Source organism: Vigna angularis, chromosome 11 (genome assembly GCF_016808095.1).
Source record: "Vigna angularis cultivar LongXiaoDou No.4 chromosome 11, ASM1680809v1, whole genome shotgun sequence".
NCBI lineage: Eukaryota > Viridiplantae > Streptophyta > Magnoliopsida > Fabales > Fabaceae > Vigna > Vigna angularis.
The window spans coordinates 1960419-1972967 of record NC_068980.1 but is presented as its reverse complement, the minus strand read 5'-3'; the positions used below and the strand labels follow the sequence as shown (position 1 = coordinate 1972967).

General features: G+C 36.2%; 1 protein-coding gene and 1 pseudogene across 1 annotated transcript; both read left to right on the top strand.

Moving 5' to 3' along the window:
* Positions 1 to 8957: 8957 nt before the first annotated feature.
* On the top strand, positions 8958 to 9594 carry LOC108332963 (putative leucine-rich repeat receptor-like serine/threonine-protein kinase At2g19230). Its single transcript, XM_017568263.2, has 2 exons — positions 8958 to 9152; positions 9314 to 9594. The coding sequence occupies exons 1-2, from the start codon at positions 8996 to 8998 to the stop codon at positions 9592 to 9594; spliced, it is 438 nt and encodes a 145-aa protein (XP_017423752.2). The 5' UTR covers positions 8958 to 8995.
* Positions 9595 to 11181: 1587 nt separating this feature from the next.
* On the top strand, positions 11182 to 11596 carry LOC108332964 (triphosphate tunnel metalloenzyme 3-like; annotated as a pseudogene).
* Positions 11597 to 12549: the final 953 nt, after the last annotated feature.

Here is a 12549-nt window from a genome sequence, read left to right as displayed (position 1 = left end):
CCAACGACCCCCCCGCCTAGCCCATCCGGCCATTTGGCCTCCAAGGTACGTGTTCGACCTCTACCATTCGGCCATTCGACCTTAGGTACTTCGCCAAATTTTGCACTCAACGTTCGACCATCCGGCCTCAACCTCTTGGTCGTTCGTCCCAAGTAATTCGGTCGTCCGACATCAACCATTCGGCCATTTGGCCTCCAAGGTACGTGTTCGACCTCTACCATTTGGCCATTCGGCCTTAGGTACTTAGCCAAATTTGGCATCCAGCATCTGGCCATCCGGCCTCAACCTCGGTCGTTCGTCCCAAGTAATTCGGTCGTCCGACGTCAACCATCTGGCCATTTGGCCTCCAAGGTACGTGTTCGACTTCTACCATTTGGCCATTCGGCCTTAGGTACTTAGCCAAATTTGGCATCCAGCATCTGGCCATCCGGCTCAACTCTCGGTCATCCGGCCTCAACAAGCTCTCGGCCATTCGGCTTAACAGTCGGATATCAAGCTTCAACTCTCAACCGTCCGGCTTCACCTCAACCAAATTCGGATTCAGCCATCCCGGCCGATCGGATTCAACCGATCGACCATACCTTGGTCTTAGGTAATTCCATAATCTGGCCTTGCAGGCACTTAGCCAAATTTGGCATCAAATTTTCAGGCTTCGCAGATAGTTAGCTAACAATTCGGCCTCCAAAGGCTACAACTTGTCGGCCAATTCTAGCCTCAGGGACTCAGCCTCTAGAGGCATCTGCCGTTCGGCCACATTAATCAGATATTTGGTCGTTCGGCCTCACGGGTTCAACCGTTCGGTCTCCCGGGCCGTTCGGCTTCACATGCAATCCGCCATTAGGCCCCACATACGTTCGTCCGTTTGGCCTCCCATTAATTTGGCCATTCAGCCTTTCATGCATTCATTTCGGCCATTCGGCCTCACATGCATTCGGCAATTCGGCCTCCCATGCATTCGTTTCGGTCGTTCGGCCTTGCAGGTTTCCGGTCGCTCGATCTTCACTGTTTGGCCTTCTGTGGCCTCAACATTCAGGTATTCGGTCGTTCGGCCTCACAAGAACTCGACCGTTCGGCCACACAGGTACTTGGCCATCAGGCCTCTATCGTCCGTCCTTCATGGCGTCAAGTATTCAGGCATTCAACAATTCAGTCGAACAGATTTCGTCTACTAGGATGTTCTTCAAGTTCTCCTAGGCCACGGACGGTTATTCTCATAAGTGCTCTCTAGGAACAATCATTCTCATCCGAACATCTTCAACTGACCGGTCTACCTTACATGATCAAACAACTAACGAAACGGTCGCCTTAATCCTGTCGACGAAACGGTCGTCTTCATCCAGTCGGCTAGTAATAATATGCAGATCAGATATAACTAGCGATCGTCGTCTTCCAGGATAAGCGAACTTCCAATGGTCGCCTTAACCTAACGGAACGGTCGCCAATTGTCTCCTTGACGGAATGAAACGGTCGCCTCTGTTCAGATAGCCAGCAATAGTTTGCAGGTCAGATTCTAACAGGCTAGGACAAGCGATCGTCAGCCTCCGAGGCACATGATCGCGTCATCAAGAAGGATAGTGTCAACAAGGCACTCGTCGGGCACTTGCCAATCGCCCTCAAATAGCGATCGTCCGACTCCCAGACTTGCAAGAAGAAGGTCTTGGCGAAAAAGGTGCGTATCTCGACCTCCATAACTATACCAAAACAATTTTTCTTCCTAATACAGGTAGCCCGCAATGATTGCACGACTGCATAAAGCAAAAACGAGTTCTCCTCAATCATCGTGCAGCAAACCTAAGCCCAAGCTGATGAACGGAGAGTTCTTTCTGAAGAACCACTGTCAGCTTGGCCCGGACACTGAACGGGGAGTTCTTTCCGAAGAACCACTGTCGTTCGGCGTGACCACAAGCCCAAGTTAATGAACGGAGATTTACTCCTATCAGCTTGGCCAGGCAGTGAACGGCGAGTTCTTTACTGAACCACTGCTGCCCGACTCCAGACGAAGCCCAAGTGGATGAACGGAGTTTCACTCCTGTCAGCTTGGCCGAGTAGTGAACGGCAAGTTCTTTAGTAAGCCACGCCTGCCCGACGCCAGACAGCCTCACCGTGCCCTTCAATGGCCTAAACCTCTCGGCCTCTCATGGTCTCAAACCGCTCGGCCTCCGCGGCCTTAGCGTGGCCTCCAATTCATCGAATCGTTCGGCCTCAAGAGGCCTCAACTGTGCGGCCTTAACCGTTCAGTCTCAGCATGTCCTCCAAAGGCCTCGACATGTCGGCCTCCCAGGGCCTCCACCTCGGCCTCTAAAAGGCCTCACCCGTCCCGCCTCCAAATTTTCGGGCTTCCGGCCTTACCTTAGGCCTCGGTTTCAAGGTCGTCCATGACCTCACTCGTCCGGCCTTACCATGAGCCTCGTCTTCAGGTCGTCCTTGGCCTCATTGAAACTTAGCCAAATTTGGCGTCACTAATCCGGTCGCCCAGCCTCGAACGGTCAGCCATTCCAGACCTACAGAGGCGACTTAGAAGCAGTGTCCGGTCAGAGAACCCGTCTTTCCCGGAAGGCCACAGATAAAACCCCTTCGCATAATAAAATTATGCTCGGGCTTAGGGGGCTTATGTACCGTCTGGTCCTCCCGACACATAGACCGAGTGAGCGGTTAACCCAATGCCGCTCACCTAGGTCACAATCAAGACCGAGCATCCAAACTAACGTCGTCCGAGCTTTCATGAACCGAACGTCCCCCCAGGTCGGCCATCAAGACCGAGCGTCCAAAGCTGACGTTGTCCGACCACACATGGACCAAACGTCCACCCAGGTCGGCCATCCAGACCGAGTGTCCAAAGCTGACATTGTCCGACCACACATGGACCGAACGTCCACCCAGGTCGACCATCCGGACCAAACGTCTACCCAGGTCGGTCATCCAGACCGAGCGGCCAGTGTGACCGGTCAGCAGAACCGGGTGGCCGCCCACCCAGGTTGACGTCCTGGCCGACCACCCTTCTGACCGGCCGTCCCGGCCGACCCTCACTTAGGTCACGGTTAAATACTAATGACTCATTAAAGCTCTTAATGAAGATTAAGGTATGATTGGGCCGTTTTCAGGCCCACGAAAGGTAAAAGCCCATTACAATCAGTATAAATAAAGGTCCCAGGTATGATTTCTGGACCAATTTTCCTTACGATGCAATATATACATGCATCACAGACCGCTCTGTCATATTACTGACTTGAGCGTCGGAGTGCCTTTGACAGGTACCCGACCGCCCGACTTGGAGTAGGAGGACGACCACCTGGAGTGCATAGGGAGAAACCTGCCAGGTCTCCAACCTAGAGCGTGGAGTAGCGTCAGTCCGTCACTGTACCGTCCGCCCGGTCTTGGCCCGGCCTTCTTCAGTTCGTGGGATTCAACAACGACCGTCCAGTTTTCGTCAGCTTCTAGTGCCCAAGCGCCAGAGCCGCTCGATCTGCTTCAGCTGGTGAGAAAGCATCCGCCCGGTCCATAGCAGCTTCACTGTTCGTCCGCCAGCCTTTACCGTTCGTGATCGTCCGCCCGATCTTTGACAAACTTGTGTGTTTTAACAGGATCAGACCCGAACCGACCGAAACATAAGTGATGTCATAAGTTCAATTTTTTATATTAGAAAATAAAATTTATAAATATATTATATAATTTAAAATTATTTATTTTTCTTCATAATAGATAGAATTAAGAAAGTATGCACTGTGTATTTTTATGTGTAAGCGTTTGATTTGATCTTTCATATTTTTATTAAGTTTTTCTTTCTCAATAATATTTTTTTATGGTGATGAATTATATATTTGAGTTTAATTAAGATGCCATAGTACTTAATGCCATAGTACTTAACTAATCTTAACATAGCTTTAAATTTTGTTGTTTTATTATTATTTAAATAAACACCTAAAATTTAATGTTATCATAATTAATATTTAGAAACACATTTTTCATAAGTCATTTTTTTAGCACATTTGAGTCAAATCACTTACATTAAATGTTAATAATTTATTATTCTCTTTTTTCTTTTGGTTAATTCAGTTTTTATATATTAAAAGAAAATAACAAAAAAAAAACTAAAAATAAACTTTTATCCTTAAATTTTATTATGTTTTAATGTTTTCAAAATCATATTTTATATATATATATATATATGTATATATATATATATATATATATATAAATATATATAAATATATATATATATATATATATATATATATATATATATATATATGTGTGTGGATTTATTTTAGTTGACAAAAATATTTTCTTGAATTTTAAATTTTTAAGATTAAAGATATTTGAATAATTTTTAATTTTTTTTATTTTAAATTAAAAAATAAAAATATTAAAATACTATGTTTAAAATATGTCAATTTTATGAATAGAAATTTTTTTTAACTAAAATTAATTATATTTTAAAAGGTTACATAAGTTATAACAAAATATATATATATATATATATATATATATATATATATATATATATATATATATATATAATTTTAATGACAGTTGAAATTATACACCAGTTCATAGTTATTAAAGAAATACCACTTTTTTTTTTTGTTATTTGATTTATTTTTAAAATCTTATTTTTATTATGTATTAATGAGAGTGGATATGTAACTGACCATATTCTTAATAACCCTTTAGGCTCTTCCCACTCAATTTTCAACTTTCATCACAAATAATCTCATATCATCTAAATCAAATATGCATAATATTCCTAATAAACAATCTCATATGAATTATCTTAAATAGTAAATCACCAGGAAGAAAGTGTTGGAAAAAATGAGTGTGGAAAGTCTAGAACTATAATTAAAGCTTTGTATATATATATATATATTAGAAATGAAGATTTGGCCAACAAGAAAGCTGCATATGTTTGAAGAAGAAGGAAAAAGAAAGAGCAGATATATGGTACCTATGCAGTGCAGCGCTGTGATCTGATCTGAATTTCTGGTTTTCCAAGACTACTACGCTCACCTTACCATCCATCAAACCTATATATTTAGCATGATAATATACTATAAGAGTTTGTTCCTTATACAAAGAAGCTCAGGTTGACTATTATGGAGTGACTAGGTCAGAAAACAAAAACAAACAAAAAAACGACAATGACGGTTGACTCTGTGGTTACGGTTGCTCGTTTGCTTTAGTTCCACGACTGACATAAAAACCTAACCTGATGCACTAAACCACTGTGTCATTTTTCATTGTTTGAATTCAAATTCTGGTTCTTATATATTATTCTTAGCGTGTGTTTGGAATAGAGAAAATACGACAGAAGGAAGGAATAGAACTGACGTATTAGATACGGCAGATTCAATTGTCTACTTGTTTATTTAAATTTAAAATTAAAAAGTTATGAATTATAAAATTATAATTCATAATTTTATTATTTTATAATTATATACTTTTAAAATATAAAATTTAGAATATTTTTTAAAATATATTATATAAATTAAAATAGGTACATGTTTTTGCGTGGATAAATGATGGAGAGTGGTTTAATATGCTTATGATGAATAATATTTAACATGACAACACTTTGTCCTTTATAGTAGAAGATATGATGCACTACAGATGATGACTTGACTAAACTAACCTTTCCTTTTTCCTTTCAACCTCGGCAATCTAAACCTCATCTTATAACTTGTAATTATTATTGGAAAAAAATGTAAGGATTTTGTTATAATGTTGTTAATCAATGACTAGGTCAGAAAGATTCTCATTGGGCAGGAACAAACTAAAAACAACATAAACACACAATCAGATGTTGTTGCCTCCGTCAATTAGCTTCAGTTCCACCACTCATGTCAATTAATGGGACTATCATATACTTATCCTTTCTTTATGTGTAAAGCACGATATTAGTTAAGATTTATTATTAATTTAATCTTGTAAAGCACGATGACCTATTAACACAGGGCTGTTTCTTCCTGCTTCACCTTTTTACTTTCTGCACCCCATCATTTTTTATCTCCTCATTTTACCCTTTACAGATATTTTATTAAAACCCCTAATTTCTCATTCCTTTTTCTTCTTGGGCCGCTGAATCTTATGCATTTCCCTCTCTTGGTTCTTCCTTCACCAAATAGGCATTGCGTTTTGCACATGGAGAACCCTGCATCTCCCTCATTTAAACAAGATTTGGACCTATTCATTTTATATGGAGGTGGGGAAGGCGGTGCTTCTGGTTTGATGCGGTGGTTTGCGTGAGGAGGATGGTGGGCGTGGTCTGGGAAATCATTTTTCTATCATCCAGTTGTTTGATGCAGTGTTTTTTCGAGAGATGGTATCAATAGCCATGGCAGTGTTTTTGCGGTGCAAGCTGGTTGGGAAAAGTCGTCGATGAGCATGTTATCGACATCGGAATAGGGGAATCTGGCGATCCATCGCGAGTGAGATGACCTTCCTGATTGTGATTGGGTGTTCTGAAATATTCAATTGGGAAAATCCAGACAAAATATTTGGAAATTAGCGTATAGGAAGATATTTTTAAGTTTAGAAATTTTTTTGGAATATTTAATTTAATATTTTTATTTTATATTTTGGATTAGGTGTTTATAAAGAAATATTTTAGATATAAAAATATTTTTCTAAATATTTATTTCAAGATGTCTTTATTGATACTTTCTAAATTAAATATCTTAGAAAATATTTCTAGATTTGAAAATATATGTTTTGAAGTACATAAAGAAGAAATTGGGGTGCAAGAAATATCTTAACACGACTTGTAAAAACAAACTAATTATGTGAAAAATGTTATATCAATTTTTATGAGTAATGTTGGTTATTGTACATCTTATCATGTCCATGTGAAAAATGTTATTAGTTTATACAAATTATTTCCATAAATATTGTAAATGATAATATGAATAAATATTTTCATAATTTTTTTTATAATTTTTTTTATAATTTTTTTTAATATGATGAATTTTTTTATATATTAAAGAAAGATGAATCGAAAGAAGAAAAGAAGGAGAAGGATGATAGAATCTATTAATCGATTCTAATAGTGGAGGTGCATTGACAACCACGATGGCTTGGTGACAATGTGAAAGCAAACAATGATGCAAAGATGTGATTACTATGACTTTAGAGTTGGAGGAGATGAAAAAAGAGAAGAGAAAATATAAGTTAGAAGTGACAATGGCCAAAGGTGGCAACAATAGTTGTGGAGGTACGACAACAAAAAAAAGAAGAAAAAGATAAAAAAAAGAAAGAGGAATATAAGATGAAGACCAAATTGTACTTTTTATCAATGAATTTTACCAACTATCCAAATTCTATAATAATTACTGATAAATTTATCAACAAATATTCATTTATATATTTGTGATAGTTTGTAACTATCGACGGATAATGAAATTTATTAGTAAAATTTATCGACTATCACTTCATCAATGAATTTTTAATCATCAATAATTTATCGATAAAATTAAATTATTGATTGGTTGTATCCATGAACTAGATTAGTGAATCTTATTCCTAACATGTAACTTTTTGTTCCATGTCACTCAAAGTTGTTATGATTGGATAAGTCGAGCTTAGGTGATAAATGTGTTATTGTTACTATGATACTACTATGAGGTATGTGTTTTCGGTGGATGAATTGAGAGAGTAGTTTAATATTCTTATAAGAAAGATTATTTAATATGAAAAAATTAATAATAATAAAGAAAATATAAATAGATAGTTTTAATTTTATTAAGACAACATTATTTATTATTTTTAGACTTAATTATTAACCTAGTCTTTATATTCGTTTGAATTATTTAATTAGGTTTATAATTTTTATTTGGTAAAGTTAACGCATTTGTAAAAAAAATCCAATTAAGCTTTTTCATGTGAGATTAATTTTAATGTCAGATCCATACATGTTAAGTGACAATTTATAATATTTTTAATTTTTTTTCTTTGTGACACTAAGTGTCACAAAGACATAAAGCCACTAGCCTCTGGGCATTAAGCAGCCAGTTTGGGCACTGAGAGCTATGAAGACAATAAGATCTTTGTGTTTTGGGTGCTGCGGAGATACTCTACGCCACCTAGCGTTGTGCTCTCTGTTTAGTGGTTGTTGAGCGAAAGATGTTCATGTTGAGTGGAGAAAGATGTTTACCATAAAAAGATAACACAAATGAGACTTGGGTCTCAAACACTTTTAATTTAAAACTTTAAGACAATATATTGATGGGTATTTTTCTTTATATAATATTTTATTTTTTTTATTTTTATTCAATGTAATAAAATATAATCATGGAGAAAATCCTCATTAACAAATAAAAGTTAATCATAAAAAAAATATACCCACATAGGATTCTAAAGTACATTTGAAGTCCAAAATATTTTTGGATAGAAGAAGAAAAAGAATTTAAAATATTTTAATTGTAATCCTAAAATATCCATTACGAAATTTTAATTTCCAAGGATAAAAATTTGATTAACCTTCCAAATTTTTCTGCTCTATATGGGTGAAAACTTGGTCAGATTCAACTATAATTTTTTCATACATGAAACTTGAATATAACATCTCACTTTTAAGAGATCGATATTTAGTTGAGTATTAAAATGATGTCATGTATAACACATTGTTCTAATATCCTTAATTGAGTATTAATGAAGTATCTAATCACCCTTTATTGACTGTTATCTAGTATGTCATCATCTCAGTCACCATTGCACAAGGCATCTCTTGAATCTTAATTTTGGTGACTGCACACAATTTCACTGAAACTGGTAACTTCTACTCATTGATCCTGAATTGTTTCGGGTCCACGAAATTAATGCACTTCAAAGTTTAAACATCAATATGCGAGGTATCATAAATATCTTCCTAAATAAATTTCCCAACCACCCCATAGGAGTTTATGGAGTAAATGCCTTATCATTTTCTTCTAATCACAAAAAATATCAACTGTTTGATAATATCTGCTTATACCAAATAGCAAATGTGATCTCTTTATGAAATTTCATGGATGGAAAATGGAGATGCCATTGGTCTTGGATCTTCACCTTATGGTGTGTCCTTGCATATACCATTTCACAATTTTCAAGAAAGTCCATTCTGGCCACAGAGAACAACTCTATGCATCACAAACAAGGAAGAAGGAAACTGGATGATGTCAGTGGTGAGGATTTTCTGCTACTGCTCTGAGCTTGTACAAAATTGTCCGAAAAATTATACGTACTTATTAAATGCTTAATCTAAAAGAAAGGGTTAAAGAAAAGTACTGAATTTTTTATTATTATATCCATATATTCTTCTGATGTCAGTTTGTGTTGATTGTAGGTTCTATTTCCATTGACTGTGGGATAGCAGAAGAAGTGGCCTACACTGATGAGAAAACTCAGATTCATTACACTTCAGATGCACAGTTTATTGGCACTGGAACAAGAAAAAATATATCCCTCAAGCTCACTTCTGAAATACCCCAAGGAGTTTTCACTACTGTGAGAATCTTCCCTGAGGATAAAAGAAACTGTTACACACTACGACATCCAGAAGGCGGAAATACTATTTACTTGGTAAGAGCTTCTTTTATGTATGGAAACACAATATTAGTTTCATAACATTTAAGAATTAAACACTTCTGGTTTTGGCTATATAAATAATATAATTTAAGGTATTAAATTTTTCTTATATAAATTTTATATAATTTTATTGTTGTTAAAAATAAGAGTAACTAATCATGCTGAGTTTTTCTTATATAAATTTATTGTTGTTAAAAATAAGTACTAACCATGCTGAGTTCTTATTCACATTTGCCCTGCACACGCATATGAATTATGTCAGTTAGATTATAAGGCCTAACTTGTTTGTAACTGAATAACTATCTTAATGTACCTGACTGTTTGTAGCAATATAAGGCGTAGAGACAGTTGTGTCATCCTCATCTCTAAGCAGTTGGTCCAATGCTGGCCACAGTTCTTCTTTCCTGCAATAGTAGTCATATTTAGGGGAGGAGAAAGACTATAAAGTGTGTTAGGATTCTGGAGCCCTATAATTTAATACACCTATTACGTTTTAATATCTTCAAAAATAATTCATCAGTGAGATCTTCATGTGAGATCCAGATCCAAGAGTAATATTTATAAAAAATAAGGCAAGAGGAGAGATTGCGCAATGCCCTTGCAATTACAGTGTTAACTTTTTAAGAATCTCGCTTAATCATTTTAGAAAAACCAAATCCTAAATAAATAAAAATAGATATACTAAAAATACTTATATCCTTATTTGATGTATTGAAACCAAGAAGAAGCATGCATACCTTCCTTGATACTAACTAATTGTTTGCAGTGCATCCTTAGAAAATATAGCAGTCCGCAATTCTGCAACAAGTAGTTGCATCCAATAAATAAAAATTTAGCATAACGAAAACACATGCCTTTTTTCAAAGTAAATATTTGTTCAAGCTTAATGATATAAAAGTAAGGAGAAATGTGACAAGAATCATCATGTTACGTTCGTTGAGCTTACTTGGTTGCTAAGCCTTCAAGGTTTCCTCCATCACCAATGGTGATATAAACAGGGGGGCTGATTGATCTTTTATAGGAGTGCAAATGCCAAATGCAAAATGCTATTTGACACCATTTGAAAAGGTATGGTTTCACCCTGCAACAAAGTGTTCATCTATGTTAAAAACTCTATTCTTACCAACATTTGGACTGGGTAAATGCATTACACCAAATTTAAAATTTTTCGTTGAGAAAAACAGAAAGAAATTTTTCAGATAGTTGAAACCAAATAAAGTGAATTGGTTTGAGAAACTTACAATTTCTGGAGCAAAATCAATTTCATGGTTCCCTGCAGTCCAAATCCATGGTTGATATGCAACACTTCTTTCTGTAAACCTTCCCCAAGTATCCCACCTCACGTTATCATGATTCGGGTAGTTATCAGCATAAGAGAGGTCGCCAACAAACAGTACAGTTTCTCCTTTTCTTGGACTCAATTCATAGTGAGAAAGAGTCACATTTGAATCAAAACTCTGACCAAGATCCCCTACAAATAATGTCACACCAATTTACAACAAAAATATTATCACTAACACAAGTATAATGCTTCAAAACCTACAAAACAACATTTGGGGAGTGATAGTGATCACAGATAACTGTAAAATTTATCGTAAAACCCTAGCCTCAGTCTCCCACCTTTCTTCCCCAATGGAGGTCAAAGTGAAGCTGCGCCTCACAGACGCTAACGCCCACCGCCGTGTCACCAGCTTGCTCTCCCCCTTCCACGTCGTCACCCACCGAAAAAAACCTCTTCTTCGACGGCGCTGTGTCCGAGCTCTCTAAGCGCCGTGCTGTGCTGCGCTTGCGCTTCTACGGTGACGACGAGCGGTGCGTCGTTTCGCTGAAGGCTCGAGCGGTGCTGATGGACCGCGTCAGTCGCGTGGACGAGGATGAGAAGGATCTGGACCCACGGGTCAGGCGCGAATGCGTTGCAGAGCCTGGGAAGTTGGGATCGGTGGAATCTAGGGTTTTGCCGAGAGTGAAGGAGGACTTTGGAACTGAAAAGGGGTTTACAAGATTAGGAGGGTTTGGGAGAAGATAAAAAGGAAAAATAGAGTTTCAAACTAAAAGAAGGACAATGAAAAGGAACTGGGATTTACAAAAATTAGTCAGAAAAATTATTTTAAAAAAATAAATAAATGTTTAGCGACAGTTTTGCTTATAAACCGCCGGAATTATTTAGGATTTCAAAACCGCCGGGAAATAACCCCTCTTCAAATATTGACTAAACAAAGGAGATGTGTAACAAATGTATTATAGGACCTTCCTCTTTTTTTCATCTTTTTCTACAAGTTCTTTTCCTATCTTAGATAATTTACCTTTCTTGTGATGATTTAGTTTCGTACTTGCATATTGCATCATTCTCAATTTCTTTAATATTTTATGAATTAACCTTCTTATTTATCATTCACCTTTTAATTTCCAATTTTACAGTTTACCATTTAAACTACCATTGAACTTTATTGGAGAACACTTTTTAAATTTAAATTGTTGGTTTCCTCTTAATTTATTATTTTAGTTCTTTTTTATGATTATTGGGATTTTCTTACTATAATATATAGCTACTGTATTTGTTTTCATGTGCTTCAAAATATCAAATATTTTATATAAATATCTTTAAAATGTTTTTGTTTTAGTCAGTTAGATGTATTTGTCTTTGATATTTAAAATTACTTTAATATATTTTAAATTTAGTTAATTTTTATATATTCAATATGACCAACTTCAATTTTAAGAAAATAAAAAGAATCAATTAAAATTTGAGTAAAATTAACTATAACTATGTTATTTGTTTCGAAAAAACATCACAGAAATTTGTTAATTCCCCATATTTCCTCGTATATCAAAAGCCATAAAGATCCATTATGTCTTGATATTTTCTCATTACTTCTCTTGAATTTCAACAAAAACTAATTGTTAGTTATCGAAGCAATAAAATAATAATAATGGCTAGTGATTATTTTTTACGAAACTTTAGTTTACAAATTCATAATAGTATTTTTAACTTTT

Bases quoted from the DNA above. Each gene is read 5' to 3' on its own strand.
- LOC108332963 (XM_017568263.2), top strand. From the start codon at position 8,996: ATGGATGGAAAATGGAGATGCCATTGGTCTTGGATCTTCACCTTATGG. The intron at 9,153-9,313 runs GTGAGGATTTTC...TGTTGATTGTAG, and splicing joins GAAACTGGATGATGTCAGTG to GTTCTATTTCCATTGACTGT.